The following is a 16,043-nucleotide window of genomic DNA, read 5'->3' on the forward strand; positions in this document are numbered from 1 at the left end:
TTTGTATGGGAGGTACCTGTAAATCGACTCCGATTGGCTTCAAACTTTCTGGGATTTCAAGATTCTGAAAGTTTGAAACCAATCGGAATCAATTTACGGGTACCTCCCATACAAAAGTTTTGAAATTTTGACTAAAATTACCGATTTTTGGACAATTTTGTATGGGAGGTACCCGTTAATCGATTCTGATTGGCTTCAAACTTTCTGACGTTTCATTTTTTGGAGAAAAAATAAGATTCTGAAAGTTTCATGTTGATCGCATGTGCAGAAGTTTGGTTTTTGGACCTCAATTTTTTCCAAGAAAATTTCGACAAAAATTGAGGACAAAAAATCAAACTTCTGCAAATGCCATCAACATGAAACTTTCAGAATCTTATTTTTTTCTCCAAAAAATGAAACCTCAGAAAGTTTGAAGCCAATAGGAATCGATTTACGGGTACCTCTCATACAAAATTGTCGAAGTTTTAGTTAAAGTGACCGATTCTTCACTTTATTTTTATTATTATATTTTCGCTGCCTTTATTTCTAGAAAATTCACAAAAAATAACCAAAAGTACCTACGGACAACGCAGGCCAACGGTACGGAAAAGTTCGGGATTACCAATGTAATTCTTTTTATTTCAACATTCAAATGTGCATTAACGTGTGCCAATGATACAATCAATTGATTGAATTTTTTTCAAAATCTGATGAGGCAATTAGTTGAAAAACCAAACGTATGTAACCGGTTTAAGTGGCAATAAATTCAATATTTCATCTTCATAAACGTCTCCGGGGCAAAATAAGGATAAGAGGAAAGTTTTCAATTTGATCATAACAATTTAATGATGACCACATTAGCGACTATCAAAACAATATTTATAGGATACTATACAATACACACTGTTATATATTATATAAATCATTAAGTTAAAACTTATCGCAACTTTGAATACTTTTGCCTAACATTTATCATGATTTTTTATTAAATTCATAACTATCCCTGTGCTTTGATTGCATCAAAGTTTTTCTCTTTTGAATTGTTCAATCAATTGGTTAAACGTAAGTTTTTCACTTTGAGAACGTGTTGACAATTGCTGATAAACTTGCTCAAGTCCCGGACGATATGGAATCGGCCAAATACGAAATTACTTGAGCGTAATAACGTTCATTCTTGGGCAAACGAATCTATGATAGCTAGTACACTGGTTGATGTTCCAATGATGAGTGCACACAAACCAAAAAAGCCAATTATTGCATTTTTTGCGATCATTGTCGCTCTGGCCACGCCAGTTTTCTCTTTCAAGAACACACAAGTTTCGATTAGCGCTGGGAACGCGAGCCCAAGCATCGACAAACAGAAGGCGCCAAACAACGAGATAAACAAGTCCAATTTTGGAATTGCGACAGCCAACAGAACTGAAACAAGAATGAATAATTATAATTAGTCCAAATTGGACCCGGAGGGAAGTTGATAGAATTTCGTCATTCTTACAAGTAATCAGAACAAGCACAGTGCGCACAACATACTCCCACAACAGTTTGTAGCGATCGTTTGTGATTATGTTAACTACGTATTTGTTCCACGTTAAATCGATTGCAACATAGCATGCTACGCCATGGGTAATAAATATACCTGTGAATAATTTGATTTGAGGAATAATAATTTTGTTTATATCATTTGTCTTATTTGTTTCATCAATACTAGAAGTAAATATTTACCAAAGGCTAGCATTCCTTTCACGGATTGGGCAAGGATCACATCAATATCACTATTTGTCTCCAGGTTCAGTGTGATTGATGCTTCCACAGCATCACCATATTTCAAGTAGCCAAAGAGACCCATTCCAATGTACATGATAACGATGATTGCAAAGGCTCTGTTAAGCACGCCCGTCAGGCCAACAAAAGATTTCGGTGTTTTCATTTCATTTTCCAATGGCATTATCACACCAATTGCTTCCATTGAAAACAAAACGGTGCCGAAGAACAATGGGAATTCGGAAATGGGGCCTACGGGCCTTCGACCTTCAAGAGAGATCGGTTCACGGAACATAAAATAACATATTATAACGAATGACAGAATGGTAATTGCGTTTGCAATCGTCGAGAACGGTGCTAAATACTTCAAATTTCGCACCTAAGATGTAAACATGAACGCAAATTTGTTAACGTTATTTTTTCCAAGGAATATTAAAATATAAATGTTATACTCATTTACTATTTAACATTTAACAACATACCCAGTTTATAAAGATGATGGGCAATAATACCATCAACATATAAATACGTACGTCGGTGTTACTTTGCGTAAAATGGTCAACGATCGATTTGATATTGTCGCCGATGAACACGATGTAAACGCAGCAAATGCCCAATTGATACACCAAAATGAAGAAATTCGTTACGTGCCTATCAGGTGGATGGAAAAGAAGGGACATCATTCAAACAGTGTGTTTTGAACTAAAAATCTGTTAAATCTTACACAATGTACGGGGCGAATCGGTGAAGCCACTTTGGTCCTTCAAGCAACGCATTTGACATGATATTTGGATAATCCATGCATGGTACCTTATTTCGTTTGCAGAGTTCATAGTGCACTTTTAGTAATATCTGAATACAATAAATTGCAACCAATCCTAACACAACGGTTGAAATTGAGCCAAGAAGCCAACCGGCATGATAAAATGCTTTTGGTATCGCAAGTATTCCTAATAATATGATATAAACAATTACAATCCATCCGAAATACAACTAAAAGTTGTCCATTTCAAAACATACCAGTGCCAAATGAACTCTTAAGCAAATGGATGATTGTGTCGGTGTTTCTGAAAAAAAGGAATACACATTTAACATTGAAAAACTAATGGCAGGTGCATTTTTTTTTTGAAATTACGATATTGGATGCTCGACTTTTCGGTGCATATATGGATCATAGTCTTCATCTTTGGGTGGTTTCTCCGCCACTTCTATATTCATCAATTCATTTTTGTGATAATTGTCGATAAGATTTAACCTGAAATATGAAAAAAATGTAAAAGTCGCATGAAATAAAAAAATTCAAACTGAATCGATTCGAAATAGTTTACCTTTTCCCGTTATCATCCAGGAAAGCGATATTACCGTAACCGTCCAAGCTCATTTTTGACCGAAGGGTCGTTTATCAAATTTAATAAAGTTGAAGTCTTCTGAAATGCCCACAAAGTCTACGTTCAATTATTTTACATAAATTAAATTCAAGTGTCATAAATTTTAAGGAAATTCATGGTCATCTATTGATCAGCACATAAATATGTTTATCGGTTGAAATCTACCTACTTATACCTTATGATAAATTGTCACTGGACAGAGTCCATATGAAAATAGAATTAAATTTTATTGCATTGATATTATTCTGTATTCGATTGATTATTGTAGTTTGAATTGGATCTAAAATCCATTACAAAGTTTATGTTACCGTTGCGTAAGTCTGGACTGAATAAAATCAATTTAATATTTATCTTTTCAAAACGAAGTATAAAAAAGTTCCAAGAAATACCACAAAAATCGGAATTCATCGGATACTTGATGCGCTGTGTCTTTTCTACACAATTGTTAAGCCCTAGGTTTAGCTGCGAGCTCATTATATAGCTTTGTTTTCATTTCGATATTGAAAAGGCGCAATTTTATCTTGACACACAGAGAAACTCGAGTGTATAACAACAATCAGTGTCCGTGGCAATGAAAAAACAAAAAACTCAGCAATAAAACACATACACACATTACTTCCCAAGTGCGAACGCTACGTCTTTTAAAAGACGTGGTTCATGTATTCACCCCTTTCTCACGTCTTCTATATAAATACCACACGAAAGACGTACGTCTTCTGTGCAGTGATAAATGGTATAGCTGAAATTTCCCTCATGCCATTCTCGCGTATCCTGTATACCATTGCACAGAAAATGCACGTCTTTCAGACAGAAAATTGAATAGAAGACGTGAGAAATGCGTGAATACGTGAACCACGTCTTTTAAAAGACGTAGCGTTCGCAATTGGGTTATGATGCCGTGCAAATTGTTTTAAATGAAATGAAGATTGGTAATTACATGAAAGCACCGCTCATTCAATGATTTACAATCAAAAGTCATTAAGAGTGAAATTGCTAATTGTCACTGGTTCATTAAAAATGGAATAAAAAATGCGTGAGATCATAAGATTTTGCTTCCTATTTGTATTTCCACCTTTAATTTTTTTTTATCAATTTCATGATTTACACTTAATTCGTGAAAAACAAATTGTAAAAAGGGTGAATGGGATATTTCGCTTCGGTCTTTTCGTTGAAATTTATGCATTTTTTCCGTCTTTTGTAGAGAGAAAATAAGTTAAAATGGATTGAATGAGACGATTTCATTCGGGATCAAGCTATTTAAAACATGTTTTTCAATGGAATGTTTTGATCGGGATATAATCAAAATTCATCACTTGATTCCTGCTTGCACCGGTTGGCCCAAAACATGTACACAACTCGTAATGTGATTTTTGAATTTGGCAGGTAATGTGGCGGTAGATTTCAAGCGAAAATAATATTCGTTGATTGTTTGACACCCTGTTTATCGTTTGGATGTCAATAATCTAGCACCTTAATGACTTGGTGATTTGATTTGTTATCTATATAAGTACCAGGTTTTATAATTGCTACTCAGATCGCTTGGATGATAAATTAAGGCAAACCCACTTTATTAATAATTTGTATTTTCATGTGAAGCGTCAATAATTTCCCACAATTGCTACGGTAAAAACGTGTCTTCCAAATATGTTCAATGAAAAAAAAAATAATACAGCGATATGCCAAGATGTCTTTCAGCGTTTTTCGAGAAAAGATGAATTCGGCACAAATCTTGCTGAAATGTTTGTACGATTCGAACTGATTTCTGTTGTTTATCTTTATTTTATTCTATTCTTGTAATTCTGCTAAACACGCAGGTGTTAGTTATTTATGTGTATGGGTCTTTTTTCTTGGTGGTTGCTTCGAAATAGATACAACGCGCGCACCAGTGAACTGATTAGAACAATTGATTCGAAAATACGGCCTGTTGAAGCAGAAAAATGGTTTTATTATTGTAAACGATTTTTTTTTTCAAAAACACTTGTTTACACTAACTCACACGTAACGAATTGATTGAAGCTGATTGAACCCATTTATCGAGCAATGGAACTGATTGAAATCAAATATAAGTAATACAAAGTGTTCTTTGCGATTCTCTTCAATCGCGCGCACGGGGTCAAGGCTTCTTTTCTTCTTTTCTCTCTGGCATGCATTCACGTTCGGTGCATGAAATGCAATTGGACGCCCAATACAGTCACCAGGCACACATACCCATACAAACGATCTTGACTTTGTTTTAATTATTTTCTATCATTTCCTTATGGTGTGAAATACGTCTTATTTCCTGTTGATGCGAACTGCATTCCAGGAAATATCTTGATTGGAAGTAAAGCGCATTTCGTTTTCTAACCTAAACGAGTTATTTTAGGGAGTGATGTATGCATTGATTTCAATGTTCAATTATTTTTCAATTTACTCTAATGGACAATGCTTCGCAGTACTTCTAAATGTATTTTAGCGCGTCGCATGCCAAAAAGAAAAACAATTTTATTAGAAAAAACTGTGACGTATTGTAACAACACTGTTGTTTGTGCCAAAAGTGAGAGAAAGCATAGAACACAGCTTTATTTATTCATTTTGGTCTTTGTGCAGTTCAGTTTATTTAATGTTCACTTCAGTTAGAAGAGATTCATTTAGAAACATATCGATGGTTTGATTCATCCGTATCAAAGCTTATTCAAAACGTTTAACAATCTTCGATTGAAATTCAGAAATGGTGTATCTTAAATCAACAATTAGTTCAAAAAGTGTTGCTGGCTTATTATTTGTGTTTGGTTCGTTTTAATCCTTCACTTCTCTATCGAGTATGTCAATTTTGTGTCAAAAATTAAAAATCGCGACATTTGTAAATCGATTATACACCAAATGACATGCTTCAATTGTGAAAACTATAACGTAAACGTTTGATTTAATGCTATAATTAGACTTTGATTTACAATTTATGATTAGGAACAGACGTTAGATTTGTTTAGAAAAGAACTGAAATCCGAAATCAAATTGGTCGTTATTTGTGTAAAATTAACGATGATTCGAACAGGGCTCATTAAAACAGGCATAAAGCCAAACTTGTGAAGCGTTGATGGTAATTGAAATGCACACAGTAACCAACACCTTGAAAATGAATTTAGAAAAAAACACGGTCTTATTTTCTGAGAATTTAAACGGCAGTCTCACGAAATACCGTTTCTTTTTTCTGGCTGTATTGAGCCAAACGACAGATATTGTTTTATTCTATTTTTCAAATATTATTTAAAGATAAACAAAAACACTCTCTTACTTCTATTCTTCTCGACGTTTCTTATGTTTTGCGAACCTGCATTAAAATAATCAAAGGAAAAACCGCTGAGTTTCACGTAAGAATAATGTTTGAAATGAAATGGTGATTACGGCTATGATCAACCGTCTATTTTGAACAAACCGATTTATTTGAATTTGACTTGTATGTTCTTCAATAATGTAGTGTCGTCATTGGTGTGTGTGCAACATGCATGTTTGTGTGTATATATATAAGTGTGTGAGTATTGGTCTCATTTTCGTTCCCAATCAACAACAAACGGTGTTAGTTTGTCGTCTATGGCCCGATTCTTTTTTATTTCGGTATATTTAATTTTTTGTTGTTGAATTTTGTGACGTGCGATCAATATCAAAATGCCTCAATAAAACTTGTTTCACAGTCAATTTTTTTTCTTTTTCCCTCTTTCGTTCAGATAATACTTGTGTCTACCCATTAAAGAATACATTACGTATACAGTGAATTTTGTAGGCGCGATCGTCTGCCACTTTGCCATTCATTTGCAATTCAGCTAACTAGTAATGTTAATTCATCCATTGACTGCAAATGCAAATTCGACAGTGTGTGAATTCTTTTGTGCAGATTTTCAAATACTGGTCTACGTTTGTTGTTATCGTTGTCACTGAATAAATTACTGTATTTTATCATTTGGCGACCATCACAATATCTACAATATGTTTTTATCTCGAATCAAATCTCGGCAGCGGATATTCATTCAACCAGTCAAATGTCAATGTTCAATTCGCTGTTTCACTGCAATGATAAGAACTAGCACAGACAAACCGTATATGCATGCTTCAAATGAACAGGTATTTATATTTGCCCACACTCAAGCAAATGGATAAATCGATGTGATAATCCGCAAGAGACGATAGGAATTGTTGTTATTTGGAATGTTTCGTTGATGACAAAAAAACTTGAATGATGTTTACTTAAACTTATCGTAAAATTCCATTGATGATGGTAAATTATCTTTATTGTCGCATTAACTCGCTCTGATTTATGAATTCTATAGTTCTTAAAACATGAAATTATCTGAGAGTAAACATGTTCATTTTTTGGTAAAAGATTCGATTATCGCCAATACACTGGTTGATGTGCCAATGATGAGTGCACACAAACCAAAAATAGAGATTATCGTATTTTTGATTATCATCATGGTTCTCGCTGTACCAGATTTCTCTTTCAAGAACACAAGCGTTTCGATGAGAGCTGGAAATGCAAGTCCAAGCGTTGACAAACAAAATGCACCGAACAACGAGATAAACAGGTCCAATTTTGGAATAGCAACAGCCAACAGAACTGAAACGAAGAGCATCAAAAATGATAGAGTTTTCACATTTTAAAGGGTAGATCGAAAGATGTTGGGTATTCTTACAAGTAATGAGAACGATCACAGTGCGCACAACATACTCCCACAACAATTTGTGGCGATCATTCGAAATTCGGTCCACAATATACTTATTCCAAGTGATGTCAATAGCAACATAGCATGCTATTCCGTGGGTAATGAAAATACCTGTGAAAAATTTGAGTGCGATACCACCTTTATACCATTTGTGTTGTTTATTTCTCCTATACTCAAAGTAATTATTTACCAAAGGCTAGCATTGCTTTCACGGATTGGGCAAGTCTATGTGTATAAAATGATTTGATTTCATAAAAAAATTCTTTAAGTTTTTCTTTGTTCCAACTTACATGTTGTCTATCTGATCGTTGATTTCCAAGTTAAGGGTTATTGATTCGCGAATGACATCACCATATTTAAGGTAGCCAAAGAGACCCATTCCAATGTACAGAATAACAATAACGGCAAATGCTCGACTCAGAACACCGGTAACTCCAACATATGATCGCGGTGTTCGCATTTCATTTTCCAATGGCATAATCTGCGATCAATAATATGAAATTATGTTTGAATGAAGACGATTTTCGGAAACCAAATTCACTTACAACTCCAACGGATTCAAGGGAAAATAAAACGGTTCCAATGAAAAATGGAATTTCACTCAATGGGCCGACCGGTCGTCGACCTTCTAACACTATAGGTTCGCGGAAAATGAAGTAGAAAATGACTGCAAACGAAATGACTGTCACGGAATTGGCCAGTGTGGAAAATGGCGCCAAATACTTTAAATTCCGTACCTAGAACAACAAATAAACAAATCCAACATAGAAAATATGTTACGGCTATTCTCTGCAAAGATAATGCTATAGGATATTTTTTTCAGTCAGATAAAATATCCGATGTTTTTCGCACGTTGTGTCAAGCGTAATGCAGGAAGTAGTACGAAGAGAGTTGAAAGAAGAAGTGAGCGAGACATGTACGTGCATCTACATACATCGTCGTTAGTGTGAAGAGAATAACGAAAAACAGCGATTCGGTGTGTTGAACTTTTCACACTAACGATGATAAGCGCGAACCTTGCATGAATAGGCCTTGCTCACTTCTTCTTTCAACTTGAAAAATATCGGATATTGTTATGCGAAATTGCTATACCATCTGAATGAAAATATCCCATAGTTCTCTGACTTTCTGTTTTGTGTTTTGTTTACTCACCCAATTGATAAAAATGATTGGTAAAAGAATCATCAACATAAATAATCGGATATCATTATCAGCTTGAGTGAAATAGTCGACAATGGATTTTATATTCCCCCCGATAAAAACAACGTAGATACAACACGAACCTAAAGGAAAGAAAAACAGTATAAAGAACACCGAAAGTCGCTACTGAAGGAATAGAACTACGCATTTATATTGTAAGGGAGAATCCACTCATTTGCGTCCTTCTTTCGTTGAACGGCGTATTTCTAATTCTAAATTTGATCAATTGGCTATTTACCTATCTGGTATGTCCAAAGGAATCCGTTTGTTATATGTCTATCAAATGGAATGAAATTGAGATAAAAGCCATGGAATCATATTGTGATTAAGTAAATGCTGGAATGTTAACGAAAAAAGTCTATTTCATTACACAACGAGTGATGCGTATCTGTGAAGCCATTGCGGTCCTTCGAGAAGAGCATTCTGTGCAATTGCTGGATAGTCCATGCTTGGAACTTTTCTTCTTTTGCACAGTTCATAGTGTGATGACAGTAAAATTTGCATCGAGTAAACCGCTATAAGACCAATCGCAACCTAAGTAAATGATTTGGGAAAACAGTCAGTTCCATTTTTGTGCGTATATATTCAATTTGGCTTGAATTTTAAACGTTTATTCGGTAAATTTCAACACAAACCGTTCCTATCGAGCCCAATAGCCACCCGGCATGATAAATAGCTTGAGGCATCGCCAAAATTCCTATGAATTGAATTGAAAACTACATACTGAATCTAAATAAGAAACCGTTGTTACATCTGATTCAAAAACCATACCTGTTCCCAAACTGCTTTTCAGCAAATGAATAATTGTTTCGGTGTTTCTGTGGAAAAAATAGGAACATAATAAGCAAACCAATCATTCCATTTCTAAAATTGAAAATAAACAATTCAAATCTGATTTCTTTTTTTTCTTCAAATTTTTACTTACGAGAGTGGATGCTCCACAGTTCGATGAAGATATGGATCATAATTTTCAACTTTTTGAATCTTGTCGGAGAGATCTATACTGTAAAGGTCTTCTTCTTTAACATTCTTAATGCCAGTTGTGCTGAAATTTAGAGAAAAATCACCCGTTTACAATTCAAATTAAAATTAATAATTTATGCACTCAAAATGAAACTCACTGTTTCCCCGAATCGTTCACATAGGTGAGATTAACGTGCCCTTTCGAATTCATGTTTCGTTTATCGCGGAAATTTTCCAATTTTTCTGTCTAAAATTACGAAAAATAATTAATGTTAAAAGAAATTACAGTCGTTCACATCAACGATGGATTGAATTTGAAATGAAAGTTTGGACGAATCTTGAATAAAAGTGGTAAGCGATTTTTTATGTTTATCGGCTACAGGCTTTGTTATGCGCTAAATCCATCACTCTGAGTAAATTCATGCGATAGATTTATGCGATAAATGTGATGCGCTCGCTTTGCGGTGAACGAGTTCTGTTGCTCTTCACTACCGCTTAGCGATGCGTTCACTGCAAAGCATGAACGTTCATGCGTGAACAACTGAAGAGCAATAGACTTCGTTCACCGCAAAGCGAGCGCATCACATTTATCGCATAAATCTATCGCATGAATTTATTCAGCGTGATGGATTTAGCGTATAACAAAGCCTGATCGGCTACACGCAGCAGATGTTGTGATTTTTTTTTTATAGAAGTATACTAAAAATATTAATCTAATTACATCAATTAACTTCAATCAACCTGAAAAAAGCGATTCGTTTACTGTGTTTAATTGCTTTATGATAATAATAATTTGCGAACCGTTTCGATTAATATACGGCCAAGGCTTGGCGATAGATAAAGTGTCATACGCTTTTGAGTTGAGTTTGGACTGAAGAGCAATTAAACTATTTGACCAATCAACGAAATCGCATGCGCGTAAGATTAGATTGGCTGACGATTTCATTTCATTTAATCAATTTCAAGATCGATTTCAGTTTGTCGAACTTTTTTCTCTTTCTCTTGCCATGAGCATTAGAAATATGTCTGAAAAAAAGTTGGCGTATAAATAATTCTCATTTCATTTTCAAACGTTCGATACCAATGCTCAAAAATCGATTCCGTGGTTACAAATTCAATGTTGATCTGATTGAAACATTCTTTTCCGTTTACTAAGTGTTATCATCAATTGAAACCACTTAAAACGGTTGCTTTAATGTCTATTGACGTGTGGATTTTTCCATGGAATTACAATGAAAATTGACGTTTATTTAATTGTAATAGAATTGATAACGTTCATTCAAAAGTTCATTAATCGCTATCTATTACGCCAATTGAAAAAAAGAAAATTTTAAAGCACTCGCGCCAAACAAACCGGCAATTTAAAGCTTTTCGTAAATAAGTAATTTTGTTGTATGTAGAAAGGCTTCCCGCTTACCGCTTTTACCGCTTACCGGGAACTGTTTTTCTTATATTCGTGAAATTTAAACAGGTGTGAAGAAGTTACGATATATATATTGGGTCTGGGAATTAGTTTTGTCGATTTTTTTAAATTTTCAAACATTTATTTGAATACCAAAATGAAATTACATTTCAATCAAAATATTGTCCATCGGAAGCGATGACCTTCTGCCACAATGTGGGCAATTGACGGATGCCTGCCTTAAAAAATTCCTCATCTTTTGAGGCTATAAATGCATCGAGCCAATTTTGGATTTCTTCAACTGAAGAGAACCGCTCTCCGTCCATATGGTTTTGCACCGATCGAAACAAATGGTAGTCGGAAGGAGCCAGGTCTGGGCTATACGGGGCGTGAGCCAAAACTTCCCATCCGCTATTTTCCAAGTAGTTTTTGACCGATTTCTCAATGTGTGGCCGAGCATTGTCATGTAGGAAAATCAATGTCTCTTTTCTGGTCTCCCATTTCGTGCGTTTTTCTTTGATTGCTTGTTTCAAACGTATCAATTGTTGTCGGTAGAAAGGCCCATCGATGGTTTGACCACTTCTCAGCAGCTCATAATACACCACTCCCTCCTCATCCCACCAAATAGACAGCATTACCTTGTCGCCGTGAATTTCTTGTTTTGGCTGTGATGTTGCTGGTTGGCCGGGCTTAACATACGATGCTTTGCGCTTGGGGTTATCGTAATGAATCCATTTTTCGTCACCAGTGACAATTCGATACAGAAAACCTCTTTTTTTGTGCCTTGCGAGCAGCATTTCGCAAGTCACTAAACGCCTTTCAGCTTGCGCTGGCGTCAATTCATGTGGTACCCAATTTGACAACTTGCGAATGAAACCAAGGGCCCTTAAACGATATCCAACAGTGCTTCGGTCAACATTCAATGCTCTGGCAAGCTCATCTTGAGTTTGACTCGAATCTTCATCGAGCAATGCCTCCAATTCCGCATCTTCAAACTTTTTTGGCTGGCCGGGACGTTCCTTGTCTTCCGTGCTAAAATCACCACTTTTGAACCGTGAAAACCACCGTTCACATGTACGTTCCGATGGAGCATGCTCACCATAGGCTTCCACCAACATTCGATGCGCTTCAGCCGCAGTTTTCTTCAAATGAAAGCAAAAAATTAATGCTTGCGGGAAATGTTGCTTTTTCGGTACAAAATTTGACATATTTAAGGCGCAAAAAAAAATGTTTATCCAAACTTCGATGAAATGATAGATGATGATTTTTGTAGTTTGACACTAGACCACTCATGTGAAAAAGAAAAAAGTATTGCCCGATACAACCATGCAAAGTTACGCCATCTTTTGAAAAATCGACACGATTAATTCCCAGACCCAATATAAGATATATTTTGGTCGTGTGTTGCAAACAAAGGTCGATCGAATGCTGGCAAATGATTTAAAAAAGACAATTTCCCATCAGTGAATTGTGAACCAGTTTAATCAACCATATATATGTGTATACTATATGTTATTATTTGCCGTTGACATTGTTTTACTATTTCGCATTATACTTAACATAATTTGAGCAGCAATTAAATCCAAATGATGTTTAAACAGACTCTAAAAACGTGATGTGATGTCTTGAAGCGCCAACAAATCGTTTTTTTTTATTGTCGTAGTAAAGTTCTATAGATTAGGCCCAGTTCAAACGTATTCATTCATTGAAATGAAAAAAGGAAAAACAAATGGAATTGAGTCGCGTGTTGCCGAGTGAGGGAAAGACAGCATTGTCGAAAAGCAGAGGAACAACAAAATTATTATACATTTATTTCAAAAGGCCTTTAAAAATAGAGATAAAATCAAATGACTGATTTTCATGTCGATGTTATCAGTAATTTTATGATTGAAATGACTATTTGTTTTCTTCAACGAAACATCAGTTCGAATGAATGGAAAACAATTGCAATGATGGTGTTTTGCGTTTTTGCCTCGCGTTTCGTCATCGTGACACGATCACACGTTTAAATTGCATTGGCGTAGTTGTGTACAGGCAGTTGATGCAATCAATGGAATTCAGAGTATGTATCGGTTAGATAACCGTCAAGGGAAGGTCATTGTTCTGATCAAATGAAATCTATTGCAATTTGTCGTTTTATCACGAATGTATTTATTCTTCTTTGCTCAATTTCTTTTTTTTTCGTTTCTATTTGCCAAACACTTTAATATAACATGTTTTGTGCTTAATTTAAATTCTGTCAACTGTTTATATTACTTTTCCGTACACAACGTGTCAAGGGAAAGTATAGGAATTGGTCCCGAAAACTTTTTTCGCAAAATTAGCTTAGATCATCATAAAAACTCATGAAACTCGTAGAAAATCACTTTTTGAGACACTTTTCCGTTCGTGTGCCGTCGTCGTTGTCGTCGTCGTCGTCGTTGGTGTTTGTTAACACGATAACTCAAAAAAAATTGAGATAATCAAAATCTGGAAATGCCAAAAGTTTTGTATTCGAAAAACTTAGTTTAAGTTCGGAGATGAGCCATTTTCGATTTGATCCTGGGGTACTTGCCCTAAGAAAAACCTCAAAAAATTGACACTTTTGTATGGGAGGTACCTGTAAATCGAGTCCGATTGGCTTCAAACTTTCTGTGATATCATTTTTTGAGAGAAAAATAAGATTCTGAAAGTTTGAAACCAATCGGAATCGATTTACGGGTACCTCCCATACAAAATTTTTGAAATTTTCACTAAAATTACCGATTTTTGGACAATTTTGTATGGGAGGTACCCGTTAATCGATTCTGATTGGCTTCAAACTTTCTGAGGTTTCATTTTTTGGAGAAAAAATAAGATTCTGAAAGTTTCATGTTGATCGCCTTTGCAGAAGTTTGATTTTTTGTCCTCAATTTTTGTCGAAATTTTCTTAGAAAAAATTGAGGGCCAAAAACCAAACTTCTGCAAATGCGATCAACATGAAACTTTCAGAATCTTATTTTTTCTCCAAAAAATGAAACGTCAGAAAGTTTGAAGCCAATAGGAATCGATTTACGGGTACCTCTCATACAAAATTGTTGAAGTTTTGGTTAAAGTGACCGATTTTTCAATTTATTTTCTTTATTATATTTTCACTGCCTTTATTTCAAGAAAATTCAGAAAAAATAACCAAAAGGACCTACGGACAACGCAGGCCAACGGTACGGAAAAGTTCGGGATTACCAATGTAATTCTTTTTATTTAAATAAAACATCACTTCGGGACAATTCTAAAAAGTATTATGTTCGAACAAATGAACATTCAGGAATGAAGCTAAGACTTTAGCGGACTTTTTGCAAAAGTAACACTGTTTCTACGCATTTCGCCAAAGTTTGTTCATCTCTTATTCTCATGGGTTCGAATAATCTTTTGTTCTACTCTCTATAAATCAGTCTGTCTATAAATATGTATTGATGATATCCTTCAGGCTGAGTGTGGTGCCAATTACAAATCCAGCCAAGCCAATCACACAAATGAGTATATTTCTGAAAATCATGAACGATTTTGAATAGCCCGAGGTTCTATTCCATTTGTATGCACATTCCAAAAAGGGGGGAAATAGAATACCCAACGTCGATAGTGACAAGGCACCAATCAACGAAATGAACAGCCCCAAATTTGGAATCGCGACGGCCAAGATAACTGTGAATCGGATAATGAGAATATGGATTTCGATAAGTTGACAAGAAAATGTGTATAAATCAAGAGGATTGGGTGCACCTACATGTGATGAATACAACTCCAGTACGCAATGCATATTCCCACAATAGTTTTCGTTCGCTATGTTCAAGCCGTTTGTGAATATACTGATTCCATAAAATATCAATGGCCACGTAAATGTATATAGCATGTGAGGTGAACACACCCAGCGCAATCATTACTTTAGCGACTTGAGCCAGCACTTCGTTGGGTAAATTGATGGTTATAGTAGATTCAATGTCGGCTCCATATTTAATGTAGCCAAAAAAACCAAGTGAAATGTATAAAGAGACAATTAAAAACATGGATCGATTCAAGATTCCAGTTACTCCGCGAAAATCTTTTGGATTCTTCATTTCATTTTCCAAAGGCATGATGACACCAATCGCTTCCAATGCGAAGAGAACCGTATCAAAGAACATGGGGAATTCCGAAAGAGTTGCATACGGTCGTTTGCCTTCGAAAGTCAACGGTTCGCGGAATACGTAATAAAAGATGACACCGAATGATCCAATCAGAATGATATTACCGATCGTCGCAAAAGGTGCCAAATACTTAAGTTTTCGAACCTGAATGTTAAAGAAAAAATACATATTAATTATATATTTAATATTTAAAGTGGAATAAAATTTCCCAGTTCATTGGCACAGATTGATGAAGTCATTTCATTGAAGTGGTTTTCAACTTACCCAGTTAATTAGAATCAACGGCAGTAGTATGATTGCCATTACAAGTCTCACGTCGATGTCAAATCCGAATGCAACGATTAGTGCTCTGAGATTTGTTGCCACAAAAACGACGTAAATGCAAGAACTGCCAATTTGGTAGGTCAACAGAAAAATGTTGATAACGTGTCTGCAAGGAAAATAAATGAATCAAACGAAAATAATTATTTAATTCTTTAGAAAATATTTTCGATTTCGAAATGAAATGTTA

At 35.2% G+C, this 16,043-nt stretch overlaps 3 protein-coding genes across 20 annotated transcripts in view; all 3 read right to left on the reverse strand.

Moving 5' to 3' along the window:
- Window positions 1–799: 799 nt before the first annotated feature.
- LOC129574131 (proton-coupled amino acid transporter-like protein CG1139) lies at window positions 800–6,534 on the reverse strand. Of its 9 annotated transcripts, none has more exons than XM_055455610.1 (10): window positions 5,125–6,304; window positions 4,640–5,049; window positions 3,069–3,167; window positions 2,876–2,995; window positions 2,761–2,807; window positions 2,465–2,690; window positions 2,223–2,391; window positions 1,702–2,119; window positions 1,475–1,615; window positions 800–1,398 (listed from the first exon to the last, which is right to left on the reverse strand). In XM_055455610.1, the coding sequence occupies exons 3-10, from the start codon at window positions 3,119–3,121 to the stop codon at window positions 1,148–1,150; spliced, it is 1,425 nt and encodes a 474-aa protein (XP_055311585.1). In that variant the 5' UTR covers window positions 3,122–3,167; window positions 4,640–5,049; window positions 5,125–6,304; the 3' UTR covers window positions 800–1,147. The 9 variants fall into 9 exon arrangements, with proteins under 9 accessions (XP_055311585.1, XP_055311584.1, XP_055311582.1 ...); XM_055455609.1 differs by lacking the exons at window positions 4,640–5,049; window positions 5,125–6,304 and adding exons at window positions 3,298–3,320; window positions 3,437–4,596; XM_055455607.1 differs by lacking the exons at window positions 4,640–5,049; window positions 5,125–6,304 and adding an exon at window positions 6,403–6,534.
- Window positions 6,535–7,315: 781 nt separating this feature from the next.
- Window positions 7,316–10,803, reverse strand: LOC129574130 (proton-coupled amino acid transporter-like protein CG1139). 4 transcript variants are annotated; one of them, XM_055455604.1, is made up of 13 exons: window positions 10,710–10,803; window positions 10,147–10,235; window positions 9,951–10,070; window positions 9,797–9,843; window positions 9,661–9,722; window positions 9,396–9,559; window positions 9,264–9,301; window positions 8,978–9,108; window positions 8,371–8,562; window positions 8,116–8,306; window positions 8,016–8,050; window positions 7,796–7,963; window positions 7,317–7,719 (listed from the first exon to the last, which is right to left on the reverse strand). In XM_055455604.1, the coding sequence occupies exons 2-13, from the start codon at window positions 10,197–10,199 to the stop codon at window positions 7,469–7,471; spliced, it is 1,452 nt and encodes a 483-aa protein (XP_055311579.1). In that variant the 5' UTR covers window positions 10,200–10,235; window positions 10,710–10,803; the 3' UTR covers window positions 7,317–7,468. The 4 variants fall into 4 exon arrangements, with proteins under 4 accessions (XP_055311581.1, XP_055311579.1, XP_055311578.1 ...); XM_055455603.1 differs by lacking the exon at window positions 10,710–10,803 and having other exon boundaries at window positions 10,147–10,585; XM_055455605.1 differs by lacking the exon at window positions 10,710–10,803 and having other exon boundaries at window positions 7,320–7,719; window positions 7,796–7,936; window positions 10,147–10,585.
- A 3,780-nt stretch (window positions 10,804–14,583) lies between these two features.
- Window positions 14,584–16,043, reverse strand: part of LOC129574134 (proton-coupled amino acid transporter-like protein CG1139) — a 7,077-nt gene continuing 5,617 nt past the window's right edge. For all 7 annotated transcript variants that reach the window (XM_055455622.1, XM_055455626.1, XM_055455625.1 and 4 more), the window contains 3 exons: window positions 15,797–16,043; window positions 15,133–15,676; window positions 14,584–15,050 (listed from right to left, as the gene is read on the reverse strand). The exon at window positions 15,797–16,043 is cut by the window's right edge and continues 167 nt beyond it. In XM_055455622.1, the coding sequence (XP_055311597.1) occupies window positions 14,806–15,050; window positions 15,133–15,676; window positions 15,797–15,835 (828 nt within the window). In that variant the 5' untranslated portion in view covers window positions 15,836–16,043 and the 3' untranslated portion in view covers window positions 14,584–14,805. The remainder of the gene's footprint in view (window positions 15,051–15,132; window positions 15,677–15,796) is intronic.

This window comes from Sitodiplosis mosellana, unplaced genomic scaffold (genome assembly GCF_009176505.1).
Source record: "Sitodiplosis mosellana isolate CC-2019 unplaced genomic scaffold, AAFC_SMos_1.0 Smas_scaffold_6150, whole genome shotgun sequence".
In the NCBI taxonomy this organism is placed as follows: domain Eukaryota; kingdom Metazoa; phylum Arthropoda; class Insecta; order Diptera; family Cecidomyiidae; genus Sitodiplosis; species Sitodiplosis mosellana.

Coding starts and splice junctions, on each gene's coding strand:
- LOC129574130 (XM_055455604.1), bottom strand. CDS start 10,199: ATGAATTCGAAAGGGCACGTTAATCTCACCTATGTGAACGATTCGGGG. Junction 10,071..10,146: donor GTGAACGATTCGGGGAAACA/GTGAGTTTCATT, acceptor TCTAAATTTCAG/CACAACTGGCATTAAGAATG. Junction 9,723..9,796: donor GAAAAGCAGTTTGGGAACAG/GTATGGTTTTTG, acceptor TTCAATTCATAG/GAATTTTGGCGATGCCTCAA.
- LOC129574131 (XM_055455607.1), bottom strand. CDS start 3,121: ATGAGCTTGGACGGTTACGGTAATATCGCTTTCCTGGATGATAACGGG. Junction 2,120..2,222: donor CCATCATCTTTATAAACTGG/GTATGTTGTTAA, acceptor TTTACATCTTAG/GTGCGAAATTTGAAGTATTT. Junction 1,616..1,701: donor GAAAGGAATGCTAGCCTTTG/GTAAATATTTAC, acceptor AATTATTCACAG/GTATATTTATTACCCATGGC.